This window comes from Enoplosus armatus, chromosome 21, assembly GCF_043641665.1.
Source record: "Enoplosus armatus isolate fEnoArm2 chromosome 21, fEnoArm2.hap1, whole genome shotgun sequence".
In the NCBI taxonomy this organism is placed as follows: Eukaryota; Metazoa; Chordata; class Actinopteri; order Centrarchiformes; family Enoplosidae; genus Enoplosus; species Enoplosus armatus.
In genome coordinates this window covers 17432712-17457233 of record NC_092200.1, presented here as the reverse complement: position 1 = coordinate 17457233, position 24522 = coordinate 17432712, and the positions used below count along the sequence as shown (strand labels likewise).

Below are 24522 nucleotides of genomic sequence, written 5' to 3'. Positions count from 1 at the left end.
TGCAGCGCAGCGGGTGTTTGGCTGCAGGTGGATGGCCAACCTGACGGCCCCGGTCGCCGCTTCCCTCCCGTTGAGCCGCCGCTGCAGCAGCAGCAGCAGCAGCAGCAGGTCTGGCTTCATCCGGAGCTCTAAAAAGAAACTGAGAACAGAGAGAGAACCAGATCGGTCAAATAAACCCGAGCCATGCTTCCAGGGGTCGGCGTGTTCGGCACCAGCCTGACCGCCAGGGTGATCATCCCGCTGCTGAAGAATGAGGGCTTCGCCGTCAAAGCGCTGTGGGGCCGGACGCAGGAGGAGGCGGAGGAGCTGGCCAAGGAGATGAACGTGCCGTTTTACACCAACCGGATCGACGACGTGCTGCTGCATCAGGATGTGGATCTGGTCTGCATCAACCTGCCGCCGCCTCTGACGCGGCAGATCGCGGTCAAAACACTGGGTGAGTCCTGCTGCTGCTGCTGCTGCTGCTGCTGGGCGGGAGGGATGCTGCGGCCCTGGTGTGGTGGGGGTTTGATCATGTCAACTTTGAAGGTTCATTGTCCTGCAGTCAGTGGAGCAGGCTTAAGAGTCCGGTGAGGTTGGAGCGTAGGTGTGGCTGGGCATGAGGGCAGATCTTCCTGTACCGACGAGGCCTGCCCTCTTGGCCGACTCCTGTGAGGCTGCTGCCGGCTCCTAAACAAGGCCCTGGACCTCAGGTGCAGCAGTGTAGCAGAAGAAATCATTTGTCATTCCCTCCCCGAGCACAGCATCTATAATGTGACCTTGTGACAGGATGGGGGTAGGAATGTAACATGACCACAATTCGTCTTGCATTCACACAGCCCTCACACACAATGCATTAACACAAGGGACCATGTTTAGGATACAGTTGGTGTGTAAACGCTGCATTCCCTTCTTTACGTGCTGCTCATGTATTAATAGAGGCCTGGTTGTCTTCACTGCCGCCATGAAGGAAACAAACCCACAGCAGTTACTGCATGCGGGCCAGATCTGACCCGGGTCCCCCTGGTCAAACGCCTTGTCAGTGAAGCCCAAGAGAAGAGGCCTGAGCGCAGGAGAAGAGGGACGCACAAAGGGAGGTTGTTCTAGTTTAAATCTGGAGCAACGCGGCTTATTTTGGAGCTGCTGTGAAAAGAATGGTGGCAGGGGCGACTGAGCTGCGCTCCACACTGGTTTTATTTACCCCGCAGTTTGGCAGCAGGGCTCAGCTGGCAGCGAGCGCTTGATAGGTCAGGATTGTGGCTGAAAAACAAATGGGTTCCTCCATGGATGCTCAGCAGACGTCTGAGAACTCATATCTTAGCTGCAAGTAGTGATGATTTTCAGCGTCGATTTAATCTGAGAATTTGTGCAATGATGATCAGTCACGAATGATGTGAATATAAATTTGAATCATCTGCGATTCCATGACCGCTGAGCAAACTCCATCCCCTGGTGGAGCCCAAGTGGTGCCATCCAAAACTCTGCTAACAGATTCACATTGCAAGCTGCAGCATCTGTAGTAGCAATAATAACACAATAATGACTGTGTGGTTCAAAAAGAGCCAGGTTCCAGCACAGTTCATAGGTGTCAGGTACAGCAGCAAGCCCTTGTTGACTTCATCTGAATGTCACGGTGTGTCACTAAGACGCTTTGACGCATTTGTACACATGCATTGGGAGTTTTCCTCAGGAGCAGCGTGGTGAGTTTGAACCAGAAGGGTCACGGATGTCAAGCTGCGACCTGCTTGAATTGGGCGTGTTCCTACTAAAGGGCTTCTGCGTGTTGGCACGGTTGAAAGTGTCAAGATAAGGCCTCTGTGGCTCCATTCATTCTTACACTGCGGCCTTGTTTGCTCGTTGGCTTCAGCAAATTTCAGGCGGCGCGGCAGCGTGAGCTAACAGGAGGGACGGGCCTGAAGTGCAGTAGACAGTGTTTGTTTATAACATGGCTACACAGTGTCAATATATAAATCATCGGCCACATGCAAACACACACCGTTGATGAGGAAATAAACCCCCTCTGTCTTCCCCCTGTCTACAGTCATGCATGTGGCCGTCCCAGTGTGTGAAATGCCTGCGTGAAAGTTGCACAAGCGAGCTGATCCTGAGCCAGAATCACTAATCCCAGTCCCGGTGAACTTGACTCAACCTGCACACCAGCCACTGCAGGCTTGTCAGTGGCCATTCTTCAGCCCCTTTCCTCTGGGCCCATTTCCTCATTGTGTGAGCGCATGCCTGTTCCTTCCCACCCACCCCTCTTCCTCAGCCAGGTCTGGGTCCAGTCCTGTTTGGATGACAAACATTAAAACCGTGCTCGCAAATTCTGTTGAACCTGGTTTCACTGATCAGACCGAGTCAGGATACAAGGGAGTGTTACTTATTTATTGTTCTCAATATTATGTTAATATATAATTTGTTGCACCGATCATCATGTAGGGTTATAACTAATGATAATGACATAATTTTGTTTTGATGAATGAATTCATCACTGTGCCTATGAAATATCTGAAAAACACGTGAAAAATGCTCATCACAGTTTCCCAGAGCCCAATGTGGCGTCTTGTTTACTCTGACCAACAGCCACAGACTCAGAGATTTACCATGATGAATTTACCACGATATAAAACAGAGAAAAGCAGCAAATCCGCACAGTCGCAGAAGTTTGGGAATCGGAGAGCGTTTGGCGTTTTTAGTAGTAGAAAGTAGAAATTAGGATTTGGTAAAAACACACGTCCTCATATTTTTGTGGAGATGTTTGATAAACCTACAAAATAGGATTACAGATGAGTGTGATGCTGATCTTTAGTGGATTTATTGTCGCTATAGCCAATAAACCCCTCCAACCCGCCTGAACATGACGTGCTGCAGTTAAGAGCGACAGCTAAAAGTAGTGGATGGACGTGGTCTTGTATGAGAAATATACTGCATTGTTGATAGACCAAATATACTGTGTATTTGTGAATGAAAACACTGTATTTTTATTCCTAAAGCTAAATAAACCAGTATAATCGGAGCTCATGAATATTTGAATAGTCGATGTTTCAGGAGATACGTGGTCTTCACAGGACAGTGTGGTAGTGTAACTCTCAGTTAGAGCGTAATAAAAGTCCTCTGTATAGAAAGTAGACGCATAGTGAACGAATCTACATTCATATCAGCTGAAATGACCACTGCAATCATCCCCTTCTGACGTCAGCCAATATTTCCCTATATTGCATCACTACAATGCATGACACCACCCCCCCCCCCACCCTCCCCCCCCCCCACTCCCCCCAAAAAAGTCTTATGTAACCAGTGACTGGTCATTGACCAGAGCAGCCAGCTGTGTGGGAATGCAAAAAACGAACTTCCTCTTCTGTCAGCGTGTCTGTGTGAGCTGATAGTAATCGGCCGCCCTGTTGCTTGCCTCATGCGCTGAGTTGATAAAGTGTGATCTTCAACGGAGGAACGTGAACTTTGAAGCTGTGAAGACGATAAAACAGTTTGCGTGTGTTATTAGTTTGTCTCTTTAGCCCATGTTCATGTTAAATAGAGCTCCCTGCAGGGCTAAGCTGAATATATATATATTGCCCAAATTGGAGTCAGTGCTATTTAGATTCAAGTGAAATGTGACGGTCGCAGGTAATAAAAAAAAAAAAAAAAAAAAAAGGAACCTAAATATCATCGCACATAATATTAAATCAGAATGAAGTGTCTCTGGACCATATGCAGCCCGTTACTTCCCAAGCACCTCCAGGCAGAAATGTTGGACGCAGGGGCGCGGCTGGAGTCTAACCCTGGAATCTGGTTGACCACCCCCGGCTACAGAGTCAGAAGGTGATAGGTAGTCGGCTTATTAATATCACTGATGGATTATCGAACGGGCCTAACGGGCAGAGGGCCCAGGGCGCCTGCACCAGAGCCTCGGAATTAAGTGACTCTTAACCTTTGTTGTCGAAGAAGTCGATCAAGTGACCGCGGAGAGAGACGGCAAACAAGCTGCGAACCGGTAAATGTTGACCGTAGTCTTGCAGTCTTTGTGTGAGGAGGGAAGTGGAAAAACACTGGGACAAGTCAGCGACATTGCTCCACGTGCTCCACAGGTTTTACTAGAGTCGGCTCGGGGCGACCATCCGGCAAACCTGTCCTCATTACAGCAAACCAGTCAGTCTTGTCGAGCCGCATCCCTCCCCGACTCTCCTTTCTCTTTCTTACTACTATGGTGGCATTCCTGAGGCGTCTGATGTCACTCAGGCTTTCGCGGCGTGTTGGGAAGGCAGTGGCAGCAGCAGAGGGAACCTCACACCGTCTGCTCCACACACACACACACACACACACACACACACACACACACACACACACACACACACCATTCGGCTTTGAAAGATAGACTCGGCTGAGCCTGCAGCATTTCTTGGCCGCCAGCTTGTGAAAGTGTGATTTCTTAAACCAGAGGAGATTGAAGCTTCTTTGCCCTGTTTTTTTTTCTTTTACAGATCCTTTCGAATACATTAGCATCTCTAATATTCTGCAGCCTGAGGGATTCAGACTGGTTGCTGCTGCCTCGCAGCCTTACATAAGATACATTTCAGTATGGCAGACTGTACGTTTCAGTAGAATTAGTCATTATCTATATTTTGCTGTATCTTAAAGCAGTTTCAGTTTCTTGTTGGGATCCAGGTTTGTAGAAATGCACGTGCAAGTGTAACAAATGTGAAAAATAAGAAGGCTGGTGCGCCAGTTTCTTATCTTACGGGTTTACAGTGTTGTTTCTGTTTTTAGGCATCATTCAAGTCACTGTGAAAAGGTTCTCAGGTGTCACCATAGAAACGTATGTCCAGCGGACAAGAGTTCATGGACATGTCAAGGTCCGCTTTCGAGCTGTTTATAGAGCTTTCAACCACAACTTATGGTCTTCCTCAGTGGGTGGAGTTTGCTTTGTTGTCTTGGAGATGGCTCATCTGCTCAACTCCCATCTGCTGAGGAAGGCCGTGAGGTACGTCTGAAAGCTGTGGGGGGAAAAAAAGCTAGTGAGCTGAACTGGAGAGTACGGTGCTGGTGGGGCAGCAGCTGAGAGGGAAACCGAGCGCTGGACCTGAAACGCAACACGCGAAGGAGTTCCAGGGGCACTCCGCGTGCCTCTGTGCGGTTTTGTTTTGACGGCGGGAGGAGGAAGTGGTGGGAGAGGAGCCCTCTTCAGCTCGGCTCTGTGTGACCTGCAGAGCGTTGTCACAGCGATGAGCAACAGGCGTGGGAGTGTGTCTCAACATCGCTTCATGACGTTTGCGCGAAATCCCCTTTCGTCACTTTGTTCCGTGATTTATGAGCTCGTGAAATGAAACATTACACGAAAGTCAGAATGTGACACAAACCCGCGAGGCGGTCGAGAAAGGTCGAGCAGCGCCATCTGATCTCACGAGACTGCTAGTGTGTTTTTTCCGCATCAAAATCATTGGTCTAATGACCGACAATGAGCCGATTTGTTGAGCATTATGGTTAGGGTCAATTCAGCTATCTAGACCAGACACACACACACACACACACACACACACACACACATAGAAGCTACGTAGCATTTTACTGTTTTGTGTTTTACAGCCCATAACTTGGCCGTGTTGGTTCATTCTCACCGCTCTCGTCCCCTCATCGACCCCGTTTTCTGACGCAGAATCAGCTGCTAGTTTCTTACCAGCTGGCTGTGTGAGCTTTGAAACTGTATCTTTAAGTTGCCTCAAGACAGGCTGGAAACACAATGGGATATTTCTCAGCTTACTTGGTTGGTAACTTGCGTGTCAAGTCGCACAAGAGACAATATCGAAGAATGCAATGACAGTAGGGCCAGTATTAATTAGACCAAGCTGAGGTAATGGATTGAGATGTCAGATGTCAGTAGGGTTGATTAACGGCAGTTTACCTTGAACGCTCGGCTGTCATGGAAACTTTTTTTTTTATTAGGTTCTGCCTCCCAGTACTTTACCTCCACCCTAATGAAAACATCCTGTGACGAACTGTCACATGTCACTGAGTGTTTAAAGCGCATTCTATCCCAGGTTAGGTGTTACGAGCGGAGAGGAAACTGACATCATTCCGACTGTGGAACCCGGCAGCGAGCAGGATGAGGTGTTTTTCGAATGATCCAGTAACCCCGTAAATATGTGTCTGTAAGTATTGCAGTGATTTACGAAAGTGTCTCGTCGTCCAGATGACAGCTCGTCTGGGTAAACAGCCCCACGACGCCTGACACATATTGAGTTGTTGCGGTGCTTCATCAGCACCCCGATGAGCTCTCAGGCACCTGCTCTGAAGGGCCTCCCAAAAGGCAAAGAGCTATTTATAGCCGCACTGCAAAGGGCAAGCAGGCCTCATCACAAATACATGTTCCCACCGCTGATGCTCTTATGCAACTGCACCTCCGACCGGTGATGAGCTCTTTGGCAGCCCACTCCGCATTTTTTAAAGGGCTAGTAGACCCAAAATGTTCAGACTGTGTGATGGCACTCCTAGAAAAACTGGTTATACTGTAGCCAGCTCTTCTTTGACAGGTATTCTTTGTGTTTCTGAAAAATGAAAATGGAGCACAATAGAAATGAAATAAACCTCACTTCTAAAGAGGTTAAAACCATTTTTGGACAAATTTGTGGAAACAGTGTTTAAGCTTGTAAGTCTCTGGGTGGGTGGGTGTTTACCGTGGCAGCACTTAGAGCTGGTCATGTACCGCCAATTAAAGCATTTCTGTCCCTTTGCAACATTCAACACCACGTTTGTATTCCGCTCACCGTAAAAGCTTTAAAAACCAACTCCAATTAAACTGTGATTTACCCGACTTCATGTAAACAGGCTTGAAAAGGCTTGAAAAGGCTTTCCAGGCCGGTGAGACTGGCTGCACCAATTCCATTCGGTTTAGTCTGACTTCCCCCTGCATTCATCAGTCTGATGGATCAGGGCCTTTGGGTCGAGCTGCGTTTCCGTGCAGGGTCTGGGCCAGAGAGATCAGCCACGGCTTCAGGCGGAGTCAGCCAGGATGAGTGCCACTACGCTGCCATTCCCAGGCCTTCTGTCTCCGTGTCAGCGCTTGTGTTTTTTTTTTTTTATTCACTACAAAGTTTCCCACTTGGCCACATTCGTGTTCTCCTGGACGTCCATTAGCATGCTAATGACAGCCTGGGAGCGTGTGTGTGTGTGTGTGTGTGTGTGTGTGTGTGAGTGTGTGTGAGCGAGGAAGGGATGGAGGGACGACGAGGAGCAGTGAGGAAGAATGGCAGAGGGAGAGCTCGTCTTCCTGTGAAATTGCCTTTGTGTGTCAGATGAATGGCTGGTGTGTGTGTGTGTGTGTGTGTGGGGGGGGGGCTCTCTCTCTCGCCGCCACGCTGCTCTGACAAGTGAGCATTCCTGAAGGAAAACGGGGGAAAGTAGAAGACCTCCCCGTCCCCGCCCCCCCTTTCAAAGTGATGCTTTTCTTCTGCGTGGACCCATAAGGAACTATTGTGCGGCGGTGAACTTGGGGGATGCTAGGCTTTGGATGAGGAACCGCATTGTGTTATTAAATCCACGGGCAAGCGATTTATTTCCAATAAATATAAAGGACGGGATTTGAGGCAGGCTTTCAATAAGGAATAATTCTGCGTTATTAGACCGGCGTCTTAATGAGGATTTCTTTTTTCTATTACGACATTTCAGCAGAGGAATGGCTGCTTTGTGTCTTTGGGCTAATCTGTAAATTGTGGAGGTGACAGGAAATGAGGAGAGAGAGAGAGAGAGAGAGAGAGAGAGAGAGAGAGAGGAGAATGCAACAAAGGTCCCCAGCCAGACTTGAACTGCCACTTTGATATTTTTGATCAAAAAACACCCGAACCTCTAGCTGGCAATGATGACCAGCGGTCAAACCCAATGATTTTTCATAAATAGATGGCTGACAAATGAACAGGAAAACCCAACATACCGCAAAGTGTCTCAGTAAGGTGTTGGTCCACCATCATACAGAGCAGCTACTGGAGCGATCTTCCAAAAGATATTCCATCTTATGGTGTAATGCGCCCGGCAGCGAGCCGACGCAGCAGCTGGGAGACCTCACGATCCCTCTCTAGTTTGACAACGCCCTCCGCGCGAGGATGTAACCATGACTCTCGCCCTCAGGTCAGGACCAGCACGCTGAGGTAATCACACCCGCTCAGCCACGCACTCGCCCTCTTTGTTGGCGACCGGGAAGGAAAAAAGACGGAGGTCACCTTCACCTCTGATTGACAATGAATTGCTCCAGCTTCACGTTCATTTGTGAGACTGTGATTACATACGTAAGTAAGCGATGATGAACCATTATTACCGTGTGTTGGGGAGGAATTATTGCTATTAATAGAGACCAGTGTTTCCGTCTAATACATTGTGGTAGTGGCAGCTTCTGTTCTTCATCAGCGCAGCTACTATATCACGTTATGACATGCAGCTGCATTAACTTATATGCTTGATGCTTTTCCACCTTAAAATACCTCACTGATGAGAACAAAACACACCCACTTACTGTGTGAGCGTGTGTGTGTGTGTGTGTGGAGCTGACATGCCAAAACAGAGGTACCTGCGTAATCAGCTGTGGTATTGGGAAATCACTTGTGAAATATTTCCATCTTGCACAAACGCATTAAGCAGCGTGTGTCTACCAACATGTGCCGCAGCGTGTCACGCGCTGTATCGGGCCCTTTTATTTTCTGTCCTCAGCTTCTCCTGTGTATTCCCAAGGTGAGGCCGCTCCATTATAGGCTCGCTCAGATGTCCTTTATGTGCCAGCGTTCAGGAATAGGCCCGTCTGTGCTTCTTAATTGGCCATCGGGGGGGGACTGAGGGACAAGAGGCAGCTGCAGATCTGAGGGCAGGGAGGCAACCACTGTCTGTCAGGGCCCCTGATCGAGTGGCCTCGTTCTTCCCCTGGCACTGACGCTGCTACTACAGCGTGTTCCCGGGCTTTTTCTCTTTTAGATATTGGTGCTTTGGAGGATAAGATAGGGCGTTGATGATGAGTCCTATATCAGTTCATTCATAGACACAGTTTCAAGATGCAGATGAACAGTCAAGAAGCTGCAACAGGAAGTGATATTTTGGTACACCGCAGTGAAGTATGCCTCGCTTCCTGTTGTGCCTGCAGTAGGTGGAAACAGTGTGTTTGTGTGACACTGAGGATTCTTCTCGATCACTTCCTGCTGACGACAGGCAAAAACACAAGGTTTCATCGTTATCTTCCCCCCCCCCCCCCGAGCTCACGTCTGTATCCCTCCATTTCTAGAATATCACCTGGGTTTCAGGCTCATGTTGCTGAATGGCTCATATCTCTTTCCATCCTTCGTGAATTTTGCCACATAGAGCGTCCAGCTTGTTGTCATGAATGATTCAGTGGTACTGTAGCGTAGGGCTAAGTATATATTCCGTGCCGTTTTCCACTGACTCAACTAGTAGCCTGTCAGCCGGTCGGCCACAGGGATATAATCAGGAACACAAACAGCAGGGAAACTGGTGCATCCCCCACTCCAGATGGATATATATATATATATATATATATATATATATATATATTTATATATATATATATAACATTGACACATTATCACCTTTTAAAGTTGTTAGGGTGAATAATATTCACTCTCCTTGCAGCTCTTGTTTGTTCTCCAAATCCTGAGGGAAACAGCTCTTTAGCTGCTAAATCCTCCGTCACGTTCACCAGCTAGTCGCTAACTGTCGGGTGGGTGTCGTGGTGCCGGGCAGGTAGCGCACGGTGGGTCTCCAGGAGCGTTTTAGAGCTGCTGGAAACAATGGGAGCTAAGGACTGAACCGAAGCAGCTGACAGTCACGGGCTGTGCAGCTGAAACAGCGAGCCGAGGGACGCCATCAGCGACCCCTCTCGTCATTTGATCCATTCTTAACATAAAAACATTGATTAGAGCGATTCTAAGTGCGGAGCTGGAGTCTAGCAAGAGTCTTGGTTAGCCTAGCTTAGCATAAAGACTGGAGGCAGGGAAAAATGTGGAAAGGCCCAAAGTGAAAACTTACAGTGACATTGCAAGGTGTGGTACCATCATGGCTACACAGACAGGGAACCAAAACCTGCGTTCACTCTGGATCTGGCACTCTGTGCTGTAGCTGGTGCAGATTAAACACACAAGGTACAATGTGTTAGGAAGTGAGATTTAGAGGTGTTAGCTGCCCCCCCACCCCCCACCCCCGCTTCCGGTCTTTATGCTAAGCTAACCACATCCTGACTCCAGCTCTGTACTGAACACAGAGACATGCAATTGATATCAATTTTCTCATCGAACGCTGGGGAGGGAGAAGAACAAACGACAAGGTTTTTATTTGACGGTGTCCCAAAATGTTGAGCTATTCTTTTAACAGAGATGGCCAGTAAGCCTGCATCTGCCTGGCCTTCCTTGTCTCTTCAGCCTCAAGGCAACGCTGCAGGGAGCAGGAACTTCAGCAGGAAAATATGTTTAGTTACGACTTCTCATAAATAAGCAGTGCAGAAAAAGGTGGGGTCGGTTGATATGGCAGGGGTCCGCTGTCCTCCGTCACAGTGTGATGATCAACATGGAAATGTCAGATCAACATGGAAATGTAAATAGGGGATTTTGCATACAGTACAGGACAAGGTTTTTCGTATCTACTCCTCTATTCAAATCCTCACAGGCAACTACGGCCCGAGTGGATTTCTTAGAACGGCAGATGTGTCATAGTGAATGTCTCGGCGATGGCTACATACCACACAGCACATCTGGATCTCCGAAGAGGCTTTGACGAGTTCACAGTGAAGCGGGTCAGACCCCACCTCACAGTCTTGTTTGAGTCCTGCAGAGAAAACCCTGAGGCCGACTGTACTGTAGAGTGCGGACAGTGTTCTGGTCATTTGTTCATTGCGGAATGCTTTGCATTTTTCACCTTGTTTATCTCACACCCCAGAAGAGCTGCACATGAATGAATCATTGTATCGGTGCCCGTCAAACTGAGTTATATCCTCCAGAGCAGCCAGGAGACAGCCATCCAAATCCTATTGTGGCAGAAACAAATCCCCCCCCCCTCCAAAAAAAAAGGTATGAAAGGCAGTACTTCAACTCGTCACGCTGTCTCAAAGGGCAGGAATGTGTCAATAGTCTGCGGAGGTCATCGCGGTTGATTTATGTAACGTCGTTGTTGATCACAGTCTCATGTAAGTGGTTTCGGGGGCCTCGGACTGCGGGCCCTTCAGACCGGTGTCACATCTCTGAGTGAGATTAATTGTTACTAAATATTTCCTTAGCTCCGAGTAACTGCCAGGTGTAACTGTTACTGAACCAACTGACTAAACTAAAAAAAAAAAAACACCTCAAGTATGACTAAACGTTACGCTAATAATGTGAGACTAATGGATGAGTTATTAATTAGATGAGCATAATGTGATATTTCCCACTCCCTCTAATGTGCAAACACTTGTACGCAGATATAAGTACAAACAAATGCAACGCCTACATTTACAAAGGATGAGCTGTTAGCCGGGTTATAATGTAAGCGTTTACTAAGTAGAGACTTCCACATCACTAAAATGACATGGGTTGCACAGAAAGTAGTTCCTCGGGAGAGATTAGCGGTGAGAGATAATGTCTGTGTTGTGATTGGCCAGTTACGTGCTGGCTAACCCTGATTGGTCGTTTGATTCAGACCTGGTCCAGTTAGTCCAAGAGACTAAACACAAAGGGTCAGTAATATTGCCTACTGTAATTTAAAATGTGCCAAAACAACTTTAGGATGGTGCTACAGATGTTTCCTAGCAACCGATCTACACAGCTAAGAAGAGCGAGGGGTGCCAGGGGGCGTCATCACCATGACAACAATCTCTCTCTCCCCCTCCTCCTCCGTTTTTTTTTTTACTGAATTAAAAAGGGAAGTTCATCTGTCACTGTCCCGCACTGTCAGCGGCCCTCACAGCGAGGTGGATAATAGCGGAGCCTCGCGGGCGCACAGCTGTTTAGAGAGAGCGTCTTTGCCCCCGCGCTGAACGCAATTCAGTGAAGATGTCTCCGTCCATTAGTTTGTGCCTGAAGTGCCCCAGGCCCTGAATGGTTATTAATGGGCTAATGCTGTCAGCTCATGGTACATTTTTTTTTACTCCCCTGTTCGTGTCAGCGTTGGTTATTGAGGATCTTCTCAACATGCAGAATCTCCTGGCCTGCATGTTGTGACTATTTGCTGCTGAAGCTTGAACTTAATTAAAGGTGGAGTTCCTCCTTATTCAACGTGCCGTGCTCTCTGTCAGCGCACGGTATGAAGGTAATAAGCTGAGGAGCCGACTGAACGGCAGTCACGTGCCCCTCGCAAGAAGCACAGTGTGTAGATGCGCATCGCTGCTTACAGTTGTCTGTGCGCATTACTCTCCGCTGCTCATTAGCATTCAGAGCCCCCCCCCCACTCCCATCACCTCCTTCATTCACTCCTCAGCAGCCTCGTCCACACAAAGATGCTCTTCATGGCCCCCCGACAGAAGCCTCCAGAAAGCGGAGAGCGGTTGAGCTCACAAAAAAACGCATATTAGTTTAGTTATTATTGGTGTGCCCCATTTGCCCTTAAGAATAAATGTGTATACTATACTGACAATGCAAAATGGATACATCCACATATCTTAGACAGATTTTATATATGTGGAAAGGTGGAAAGCATCACATATGACATATATATCAATTTTGGACCCCCACGGCTGTTTGTAATGTAGCTTACTGTGGCCAAACTCTTTCACCAGAACATTAGGAGCAGTCATGGGACAAAGAATCACTTACCTATATATTATTGATGACCGCTGGCTGCCAGTCTCAGTAGGTGTTGTTCACTGCAGCTTTCCTCAGACATGTGAGCAGTCTTGTGGCAAATTGCTCACACATTGCAGGGGCTCTATTCATTTTTTTTTCCCCCCCCCCCCCCTCCTCAAAGCAGCTTGTAATGGTCTGACATCTATTCTGCGGTGCTAATTAATGTATTGGGACACATACGCAGGATTAAGCCAGGGTAATTTCCCCAAAGCAATAAGAACCCGCCTCGACCTCGATCATTAGCACAAGCCGAGCTGCTCTTTGGATCACCGTCATTTGGCAATTTCAGGAACGAAAACAAGAAGCCTGTCTTTTCTGCTCGACCTATACCTGACAAAAGGCACATAAAGGCTGTTCCCATCGTAAAATGCAAACGGGGCAGCGAGGGTCTGAAATGAGTCTTTGTGAGGAGGCACACAGCTCTGTCTTTGGCAGCCATGTTTTATTTCTCTCAGCTGTGTGTGTGTGTGTGTGTGTGTGTGTTACCATTAAAGCTGCGAGGGAAAGTGTGCTGATTAGGTTGCTGTGTGTGTGTGTGTGTGTGTGTGTGTGTCAGAGTGATTCGAAAGGAGGGGTAGCAGTTCAGCTCAGCAGTTAATTAGGATCTAGAGGTCCGCGGGGGGTGCAGGTGGAGGCCTGGTGACCCTGGTCACACACGCAGACACACTCACATTGGCTTTTGCGCGAGGTGCGTTTAAAGAGCAGCGGCAGGTCGGGTTTTTGATGCTCCAACACGAACGCTATTGTATCGGTCTCCATTTTGCTAATTAGATGCAGTGCGTCGAATTCTGATAAATGTTCAGTGGTATCTCGTCTTTCCACTTTGACTGCACAATTTATTCATACCACCAGAGGTGAGAGGGGTTTTTGTAATTTGGGTGAAAACACATTCTCAAAAATACCCTGTTTTCATTGTCATGGCCCGCGTGACATGACAATAAACCCATCTGTAGCCGGTCCACGGCATTGCTGCTCACGTTAGAAGGGTCTTTGCAGTCTGAGACACTTCAGGAAGTTGTTACTGAATAATTCCTAAAAATCCACCAACAGCTTGTGAAGAAAGTGGATCGGGGGAAAAAGCCGTACGTGAATGTTTTAAGAGCTTCCGTTGCCTGAGTGAACCTGAAACTGTGGGGGTCCGTGCTGACGTAGCAGCCTCCTGAGTGCACGCCCATCATTAACATGTGCTTTTAGTGCAGGCATTAGGAACCCACGTGGCTTTTGGTTACTATTCATCTCCAGCGAGCCAGGGGTTAATGGCAGCACTTAAACGCATTTAGGAATGCTAAACTCCTTGTAACTCAAGGGCATTAGCTGAATGGGGAAAGCTGGCTGAGCGAGACCAATGCTCTGGCCATCATTCCTAGTTCTGCTGGCCATTAATGGACCTGAAGGTGCATCACAGACAATACAGACTCTAAATGCAACCTGCTGTCGTTTTATCATCCCCATCAGTGTGTTAGATGAAGTCCTTTTTTTTTTTTTTGCTGCTTGCTGCTATTGCTTGCTATGTTTGAACAGAAGGGGACACACAATACCACCATCTGTCTGATAGCTCTCAACTAGGGCTGAACTATTTGAGGAAAATATCTTGAACTGCAATTGTTCTGACCAATATCACGATTGTGAAGCACCAAGCTCATCTTGTGTCTGCGTAAAATGATGCAGTTGCTTGCTGTCAAACTATTCAGTCAGAGAAAAGTCAACTTCCGCACATACTTGCCTAGTTTTCTGTAGAAAAATGAAGCAATTTAGCTGCAATTTATGTGGCTGTTACCTTGGTGGTACTTTGGTTGATACCTCTGCACAGCAGCCGCTGAAGAAGCTGAAAGTTTACGTTACGGACAGACTTCTTCGCTGCCTGGAGGTCCACATTCAGAGCTTTTATTGTGACGACAGAAGTATAAACCGATGATGTTACGTGTTTGCAAGTACAACTACGTTCACAAAGCACGTTGACATTATTTTTGGCAACAACAAAAAAAGGCATGGCTAAATGTGATTTCGGTTGGACTTGAATAAATGGTTGATACGCAGCTCGTGGCCTCTCCACACCGCTGCCACCAACGTTAGGCTGGCCAGACTGACTGTCCGCATCTTAACGTAATTGAAACACAAATAAAAGCCCATTGAATCCCATTAAACCTGGCGGCAGATGACAAACTCCTCCGCATTGACTGTGTGTTCCTAAATCACAGCAAAGTGCTGCGCCTCTGCTTTTGCTTCAGCTGCAGGAGAAAGGCAAAAGGCATCGCAGTGTTCGTCCGTCACCGGACATCGAGGTTGCTATTTGCATGCTAATTTCAGAATGGGAGCGCATGCCAGTCACACAGTAAGGGCAAATTAGTGAGCAGGAAGCTTGTTTTTCTCTGACTGGCATCCAGCCAGAGAGCTAGCCCATACGCTGACCAGAATGTATAGCTGTTCGTGTCTCTCTGCTCCACCCCCTGCTCTCTTTGTAATTGCTTTAAGGTAAAATTCAATTTGGGATAATCAGGAGAAAGATGAGCCTGGCCCTGCCTCTCCAAGTGTCTACTCCGCTGTAACCAATGCTTTCTACTCGAACTCGTACAAGACATCATAAACTTGATATTATATCAAAAGCGCTTGCAAAAAAAAAAAAAAATATATATATATATATAAACCATTCCGTTTGTTGCTTAACGGTCTAATTTCTTGGTCACTGTCGGTCAAGTCTTGACAATGCTTGAGCTTCACTTATCAAGCAGGCCGCGCAAAGCAGGCCCATTCTGCGTGGGTGAGTCAGTAGCCTTCCTTTGAACATTTGCGAAGGCCTCGCTTGATTGCACCCTCACTGGGCGCGCGTTTGTGCGACTTTCGGAGCCTTTCCACCTCCACGGGCTTAATAGACCAAGCTAATTACTTCTCCAGTGCTTCGGCGGTGGAGGATGCTTTGCGATCTCTCAGGCCCACTCGCTTCCCTGTGTCTGATCGCAGCGCTGCCACACACAGCACTGTACACTTGTGTAATCATGCACACGTCCCGGCGTACACAAACACACACACACACACACACACACACACACACACACAGACACTCACATACTCACTCGAGAGCCTGGTGGAGCGCCTGAATGCACTGTTTTGCTCGTCCCTTGCATCCACTGGGCTTCTTTGAACCTGTGTGGACATTTCTGTACAGATTTGTCGTGACTGTGCAGCCCAGACAGCTCAGTTCATTGCAGCTTGTGCGTTCGTATATACACCTGCATATTGTATGTATGTACACGTGTACACACCCAACAAACAACGAATGTTTAAAGTGCACTCAGCCACGCCCCCCCCCCCCCCCCCCCCCCCCCCAGCAGGCCATCTGCTCCAGGCACAGCACCACCCGCCAAGTACAGGGACGAGCTCATCCACCCGCTCGGTCTGTCTGAGTTATTGGAGCGCTCTGCTCAGGAACTACTCTTCAGGTGTTTGGAGGTTGTTCAGTTTGCCTCAAACGGCTTGTTTTAGACGGGGGGGGGGACTGAGGGGCTTTTTTTCAACTGTGAATCATGCAAAGCTGCTCTAGTGGAGTCCCAGAATAAAAAATATGGAGCTGAAGCGAGCAGAACACGGGACCTTTAAGAGTTTTCAACCTCATCTCATGCTCCTTATTCCGTGATTGGAGCTTGCTCACATTACAGCAGTATTCATTGATTTTTTTTTTAGCAGCAGTGAAACAAGCTGTCCAATATTCATTCCCCATTTAAAAGCTCCACTCTGCCTCACCGTTTTCCCCCGGCTGCTGTCTGGTGCTGGGCAGGTACAGCGAGCCGAAAAAAAAAAAAACAGATGCATTATTGATTATAAAAAAATATTGATCAGTGCAGCTTTAAAGTCAATCTGAGGAAAAGGGTTTATGCCTTACCAGAATGATGCGTCGATGGCGTCTCTCCAAATCGCTTTCATCGGTATGTGGGAAGGCAAGAAGCTCCTCCCTGACTCGCCTCCTTCTCCTGACCCTCGCTCTGCAGGAGACATGTGCGCGGCACAGCGTGGCAGATGGCCATCTCTCCCGACCGGTTCCCCTGGCTTTTTCTATTCCTGGCATCCTTATGCGGAGGGCCTATTGTGTGGGCTGTCGCGACGAAGCGCTCAGCATCCTTCTTTATCCACCTGGTTTTCCTCTGCGGCGACCTCCAGCTGTTGCCGCTGGGCCACAAATACAGAGAGGGGAGGGGTTGTTCGTGTCTTTAAGGCCTAGAGCTACTGTTCCTTCTATCTTTTAGTCAAGTCGAGCGTATTGTGTCACAGTTGCGTGTTTCATTCCTGCCGTGATGGAATGTGGAACAATAAACAATGAGTAATTACATGCTGCACAAGTTAGCTTTGCTGTCAAGAAGAAATCTGTCGGCCTCGCCCTCACTCACACCCAACCTGACCTTCCTGCACGGCCGCCACTTCCAGCCTTTCCTTCCTCAGCAGTACCAATCACTGGAGGCGTGAACGCACATGCAGTGATGCCATTCCCTCTACCACACACACTTAAAGCCTTATCTTGCTCCTTTCAAGGCCGTGCCCTGTGTGTGTGTGTGTGTGTTGCAGTGAATATTGGTGTTAAGCAGAACACACTGGAGCCATGCAGCGAGGCCCAGATGATGCGCGTGGCAGCGGGCCGAGAGAGAATTGGCCTTCGCTTGCAACGATGCAGCTGCTCTCTCTCTTCTTGGCCTTTCTTTGTCTCCGCGTGTTCCTCGCTCCCCCTCGCCTCGCTTCCTTTCTCTGTAACTGTGTGTGTGTTTTTTCCCAAAAAAGAAGTGTAACCTGTTCGTCCCGCTGCTGCCTTAGCAAAATGTTAAAAATAGACACACGTGCCGCTTAAAGGGCCTGAAGTAAAATAAGTATCCGGTTATAGATGGGCTGCTCACGTCAGTATCAGTAATAATATGCTCCAATTAAAGGCGATCCGTGTAGGTTTTCTGCAGATCAATATATCATTGTCATATAACAGGTTATGTATGAGAAAGCATGGTTGAGAATAATAGTAGCCTCCATGTTCCAGCTAAGTGCTGGGGCCAGAACAGCAAAGAAAATTTCACCCTTTGTGTTGCACCAGCAGGGTTCTCCACCAGCGCCACAGCTGCCATCATTACACTTGACCTTAATTCCTGGTATGTATGCGTAAACCGTCGTCAGCAGAGCTACCACAGTCATCATATTCATCATCATCATCAAGATGATGGAAATAAGTGATTGTGTAAAGCATAAATCCACCTCTGATAGGCATTTACAAATCGCAAAAGCTCACAGCTCACACTGGGTTTTTTTTTTATGTATGTGCGGGAAGTGGCGTATGGTTTTGTACATCTGGCCCCTGGAGTTTTCTCAAAACGAAAGGGTCGGTTTTCTCACTTCCCCTCACGTCTAGCCTTGAAGACAGGTTTGGTTTTATTCGCCCAGATGTTGTGATGTGTGTCTCTGAATCGACGTCTCTAGATAATCCACAGATGTGAAGTACTTTCAACAGAGGAAATAGTCCCTATGAAAACTGTGTACAGCGAGCTCATGACCGTATGGAGGGTTGGTTGTTGTTTTTATTGAGGTTACCGCTAGGAGATAGGTGGTAACAATTATGATCATTATAAGAGGCTTTGTTTGTTTGCAAGAGCAAAAAGAAAATGAAGAGCTGGTAATGTGATTGTTCATAAATTAGACCCCCTTCCACTGTCTGTCGTTGGAAGAACAGCGCCCTCTGCATGCTATGTGCTGTAAACCATTCGGCAGACCTCCTGACGAATCTGACCTTGTTGCACCAGGCTGCTAATCTTGTTAATGTTAAACGTTACAGTAAAATTGTTCGGCCCAGTGAATTCAAGTGCCTCTCTTTCCCTCTCTCTTTGATGAGATTAAGGGATTAAGTTGTGTTTTTCAGGTGATCATAAGCAGAAAATGTGCCAGCAGATGATGAAACGGCAGTGACTGTTGTGACAACACACAGCTATGTTAACCAGTCGCGCTTGGGTTTGCTCGAGGAGTTTTAGGTCCCGGGGTCTGTGAGACTTACAGGACGGGATTTCAGCCTGTGAGGTTAGCTGATCCTCTCTGACAGGATGTCAGTAGTCTGCACATCGCAGGCGCCTGAAGGCACCTGAAGGCAGGCAGGCAGGCGGACACCATTCACTGCTGCTGAGGGACGCACCTCGTCTAATCTTAGAAAGCAGAGAGGGACGCGTGTGGACTGTGGTCGGGAACCACCTGCAAAATGTCCGTGACGTCCATGATGCTTTACGACATACCTCGTGCTTGCTGTTTTTCCTCCTTCTGACTCCCATAGTGCCAAACATTTTGTAATTTTTTTATTTTTTTATCCACTTGTAACCTATGCTTTTGCTGCAATACTTGCATCATATCTATTGTTGTCCTTTTCACTTCTTCTGCAGGATCTCTCTCTCTCTCTCTCTCTCTTTAAAGTGTCTTGGTTAGATACGTCCTGTACATGAATTATTGATGTCGGGGGACTGAGCTGCTGTGCTGGACTTTTTTTCTGCTCCATTACTGCTCTCCCACTGGGCCTCCCACAGCTTTACCTGTGAGCTGAGCTCCACTTCGCCCTGGCTATCACAGAGGCAGTTTCGCTATTGCACTAACCCCAGATTGCAGTGTCAGGCGCTTAGAGTATAGCTATATCTGTTAACACTGGTCGGGGCGGCATGGTGGCATCGCTGCACGGGAGGTAGGGCAGGGTAGAGCGGGGTTGGGGGTTTGATCCCCGGCCTTGAGCAAGACACTGAACCCTAAGTTGCTCCTGATGGAGGCCAGCACCTGCGTGAATGGGTGAATTAGACCTGAGATGTAGAGCGCTTTGGGAACTGTTGAGGTTGAAAAGCGCTTTATAAGTGAAGAGATGACATTAGCCTTACTATCATTGTAGTTAAAGTTACTCAGTCACACAGCTGTCAGTGCCTCTCTTTAGGCAAAGTAGTTGAAGGCATTCCATCAATCCTATTGTTTAGTTGCTACCAACATCTGGTCCAAGTCCTATATATATATATATATATATTTTGTAATTTTGGCATGAGCTGCAGGCACCAATACCCAGGAATATGACGGGGAGAGAACCAGCATTAATACAACAAATACTTGGGCAGCAGGTTGACCTAGACTGTAGGAAGATCCCTGTAAGCTCCAAGACTACTGCTCTGGTCGCTGGCCTCCATCCGGCATCAGACTTGGAGGTCCTGACTCTCGTCCCAGCGGTAGCGATGATGACATTGAACTGGGTTCACGTGTTTTTTTGTCTTTTTGGAGCCTTGAGGCCATTGGTTCTATATTTGTGTCAAGCAGTTATCTTATGGGAACACCTTTGTTTTGAAAGACGCTCTTGCTCCCTTTCATATTGCCATTTTTCCCTCTTTTTCTCTCTTCTTTTATAATCGCTTTAGTCTTCTTTCACCCCATGTTCACGCTCCTCTCGTTCCCCTTTTGTGTTTTATCTTTCTGTTCTCTACTTCTCCTCTCTGCTAGTCCAGTGTAATTTCCGAACTGTTGGTTTAACGCAGTAGCTGCTGGGATTTTACCTTGTGCTCAGGTGCGTCCGTAATCTACCAGACACGTGTGCGCACACAATACCTCCTCTCGCCGTCGGAGGGAGGCCGTGGCTGAGTAGCTCTAATGACTCAACAGGTTGACCTGTCTGAGCTAGCCCCGACCCTTCAGAGCTTTGTACGTGACGAGCGAAAAGGTCATCGACGATCTGAAGGGGAGCTTTTTTTTAATCCCTATGAAGGTCACACTGAGGTGACACCTCAGTACAGGCATGAGTTGGAATGACATTGCGTAAAAAAGCATTGAGTTCAGTTATCTCTGGCTTTAAAGTTATACAGCCTGGATAATTTGGACCGCAGACCTTGCTGAAGAGACTTACATGTATTTTGGCCAAGAGAATTGCTGCGGGACAGTGAAACCTGCCTTCAGGCATTTTAGTGGCTAGCCAAGCTATTGTTCTGTAAAGACATTGAGCTCAATATGAGTGCCAAAAAAGTCAGTCAAGAGCATTTAGCATTCACCCAGAAGGGCCTAACCCAGGACAATGCATCTTTCCAGTATCTGTGTGTGTGTGTGTGTGTATTGCTGCCCAAAAGAAGGGGATTGTCGGCGTTGCTTGGCTCTGTGTGTCTGCAGGGGTTGGGTGGTGAGTGGGGCACGGCGTTCCTCAGAACTGGGTCAGAGGGATTAATTTCCTGGCCTGGATGATGGAAGCTAATGGCAGATTAGCATGGGAAGTTTCACTTCCAAAACAGCCCCTCCACCCACAACTCTCAGCCAGGGCTGGAAGTGAAGCGGCATGCTGCTTTTCACACTCCGGGGGCTTGAGGAATGCGTGTGTGTGTGTGTGTGTGTGTGTGGAGTGATGCCCTTAAACTGTGTGCACATATATACTTTCCCTCCGACTCCCTGCTGACCATGTGTGACCACAGCAATTAGAGGACATTGTGAGCTAACAGCAGCAAAAGTGGCCACAAGAACACCTCGACGTAACATCGGTCAAGATAAATCCTTTAGATGGAGGGATAGCCTGACACAGCAGAGAGGTTTAGCCAGCCAATAGTTACCTATTCGATTCGGACTTGACTTGCATGAGTGTGTCACGTTTGAAAGAACAAATAACATCAGATAAAAGTTGAATTCAAAAGCTGTAAAACCTTTGCTGAATTCAGTGCAGTCAGGGTTTTTGCCGCTCTTTGTCGGAGGTGGGGAAGTCAACCGTACATTCACTAAACCACCCTGTTAGTATGCAAACAGGTTGAAACCTTCTCTCTCAGGAAACCTAAGCAGCAGCTTAAACACTACGACTAGGGTTCTCACTGACCATAGTTTTTCAGTTTCAGTGTTACAAAGGGAGAACTTCAAGGATGGGGGCTAAGATGTTGATTTGGCAAATGCATGTCCAGTGAACTTCCCCACTTTTTGATAATGAGCAGCGCAGAGCCGCTTTCCTAAGCTTTTCAATGGGACTGTCTCCCATGCAGCGGACAGGCTCAAACAGGGCCAGACTAATGTTAGCTAATGATAGCAAACGATATAATGGACATTGCCGAGTCAGTTTTCTGGCTTTGTGACTCATCCCTACTTGTGCTACTATTACATTACATTTGAGCATTTGCCTGTCCCGTAAATGTCACTTGTGGTCACTTATTCTAGAGTTGTAGAAGCTGTAATTGAGCTGTCTGTGTTCTAAGGCTATTAGTACCTCCGCCTTAACAGGTTGGTCAGTCTCACGACAAAGTCAGAAAAGTCTGTCTTCCGTGCTATCTATACTCCTCCCTCCTTTTGAAGATTCCAAGAATTTGCTGAAATTGGGAAACTGTGATGGGTATTTTTCTGTATACGCTGACGATCTGATCAACAGATTAATCGGCCTAATCCTAAGGAGCAGACTATGTTCCTGTGACTTTGGAGGGTCAGATCCAGTTAATGGTCTAATTTGCGTTTCATTCACTGGCTCCCGTCTGTCTCCTTCCATTCGACTGTCCAGTGAAAAGGAAATGCCATAACAGAAAAGACTGTTTCTGTGTGTCTCCCTTCACGTTACTGTCCAGCCTCTTCTCGCTGCTGTGTTTGGGTGTTGCCAGCGCCAGTGGACCTTTTTAATGCGCTGATGTGTGATTTTAATTAGGTTCCATGCTGTGACTCTCTCCATCTTCTCCAACACCAGCGAAGCCTGAAAGCTGTCCGAGCTGTGCAGTCTTACCATACACCACACACTGTTGTGACTGCAACATCTTGCGTACCTGCCAACATTAAAGCCCTTCTAAAGTGCATTCAGGGATCCAGATTTTGTCCTTTAGCGTTCTGGTTGTTTTCTGGTTCTGTGTTTTGATTGGAAATGGAAATAGGTTTGAATGTTAGCATTAGTCTGCTCATTTTCACAGGGCAGCAGCAACATCAATATTTTATTACTCTCTATCTGAAAAGGTTTTAGAAGAGCATGTTCCCTGTTAGCCCTGATCTGTGGACAATACTATGCAGAATACAATACATATATGTTCTGTCTTTTTGCAAGAAGTTTCCATGATTCAGAGGAGAAAGCCCAGAAATGAACTCTTGAGTCAGCTATACTGGGAGTTGCCACATTCTGCAGCTCTGCATTGTTTCTTCAGGGGATGTTTTCATGCTCAAGAGGATATTATGTCTGCGAGTGTTGCTTCGGCTACATCACTTCTCTCTCTTGTTCCCTACCTCTTCTCTTCATCTTAACATTGACAGTATAGAAGAAACAGAAACAGTAGTATCAAAACAATAGCAATTAAATTCTACAGCAAAACAGTAACGCTCACTTCCCATCCCAAACTCTCTCTCTCCTCTCTGTTCTAAGGTATTGGAAAGAACGTCATCTGCGACCGGACTGCAACGCCTCTGGATGCCTTCCGAATGATGTCAGCGGCCCAGTATTACCCCAAGTTGCTGAGCATTATGGGAAATGTGCTACGTTTCTTGCCGGCCTTCGTTCGAATGAAGGAGTTGCTAGAGGAAGGGTATATCGGGGAGCTTCTGGTCTGTGAGGCCCAGGTATGACAAAACCTATGAATCCTTGTTTTTGGAGATTGGAGATTTTTCAGTTGTTTTCTTGCCACTTATGATGATGACAACAATGTGGCAATTTCTCTCGAGGTAATAAATAATAAAAAACAACTTATCAGAATGATCTCGTCACAATTTCTCTTTTTTGCCCTAAAGGTCCACAGCGGTAGTCTCCTGGGGAAGAAATACAACTGGAGCTGTGATGACCTGATGGGAGGCGGTGGTCTGCATTCGGTGGGTAGTTACATCATCGACCTTCTTACGTTTCTGACTGGTCAGCGTGCAGCAAAAGTCCATGGCTTCCTCAAGACCTTCGTCAAACAAACGGATCACATCCGGGGCATCCGTCAGATCACCAGCGACGACTTTTGCACGTTCCAGATGGTATTGGAGGGAGGCGCCTGCTGCACCGTCACGCTCAACTTCAACGTGCCCGGAGAGTTTCGGCAGGAGGTGATAATTGTGGGGACGGTCGGGAGGTTAACGGTCATGGGGACGGACCTATACGGACAGAAGAACAGCGGGGGCGGAGGAAGCAGCGGAGGTCCTGAACTCCTGCTCAAAGACACCACGCCTCTTGAGAAGGCTTCCTTACCGGAGAAGGCCTTCAGTGACATTCCGTCCCCGTATCTCACCGGAACGATCCGCATGATCCAGGCTGTGCGGCAGGCCTTTCAGGACCAAGACGACAGGCGGACGTGGGACGGGAGGCCTCTGACAATGGCCGCTACCTTTGAGGACTGCCTTTATGCTCTTTGCGTGGTGGATACCATCAAGAAATCCAACCAGTGCGGAGAGTGGCAGAACATTGTGGTGATGACAGAGGAACCGGAGATCAGTCCAGCCTATTTGATCAGTGAGGCCATGCGGCGGAGTAGGATGTCACTCTACTGTTAGCGTCCAGCTGATGTGCTGACCTCAGCAAAACGTGTGTCACCTTAAAAACTGGAGGTGGCACGAGAAAGGCCTTGGTGTTGTTGGAACTTTATTCATACAGCTACCGGGTTCAATACCGTCAAATCTGTATTGCTACTGTTACAGACAGAGAGGTTACGCCACTATGATACAGTAATGGTTTCCTGATACCCTGCCTGAGCAGTAGAAGAACAGCAGTGTGATCAATAATCAAACCTTTATTTATAAGGAAGCCTTTCCTGTTTTTTTCCCTTTTGACAGAAGACTTGAGTCCTTCCTGGAAGATGCACTTGTAAATCAAACTGAT

The 24522-nt window shown here is 47.6% G+C and overlaps 1 protein-coding gene across 2 annotated transcripts; it reads left to right on the top strand.

Annotated features, from left to right (window-relative positions):
• Positions 1-24259, top strand: gfod1 (glucose-fructose oxidoreductase domain containing 1). Of its 2 annotated transcripts, XM_070928422.1 has the most exons (4): positions 1-436; positions 23095-23288; positions 23457-23872; positions 23912-24259. In XM_070928422.1, the coding sequence occupies exons 1-4, from the start codon at positions 184-186 to the stop codon at positions 24195-24197; spliced, it is 1149 nt and encodes a 382-aa protein (XP_070784523.1). In that variant the 5' UTR covers positions 1-183; the 3' UTR covers positions 24198-24259. The 2 variants fall into 2 exon arrangements, with proteins under 2 accessions (XP_070784523.1, XP_070784522.1); XM_070928421.1 differs by having other exon boundaries at positions 23457-24259.
• Positions 24260-24522: the final 263 nt, after the last annotated feature.

Coding starts and splice junctions, on each gene's coding strand:
- gfod1 (XM_070928421.1), top strand. CDS start 184: ATGCTTCCAGGGGTCGGCGTGTTCGGCACCAGCCTGACCGCCAGGGTG. Junction 437..23,094: donor GATCGCGGTCAAAACACTGG/GTGAGTCCTGCT, acceptor CTCTGTTCTAAG/GTATTGGAAAGAACGTCATC. Junction 23,289..23,456: donor TTCTGGTCTGTGAGGCCCAG/GTATGACAAAAC, acceptor TTTGCCCTAAAG/GTCCACAGCGGTAGTCTCCT.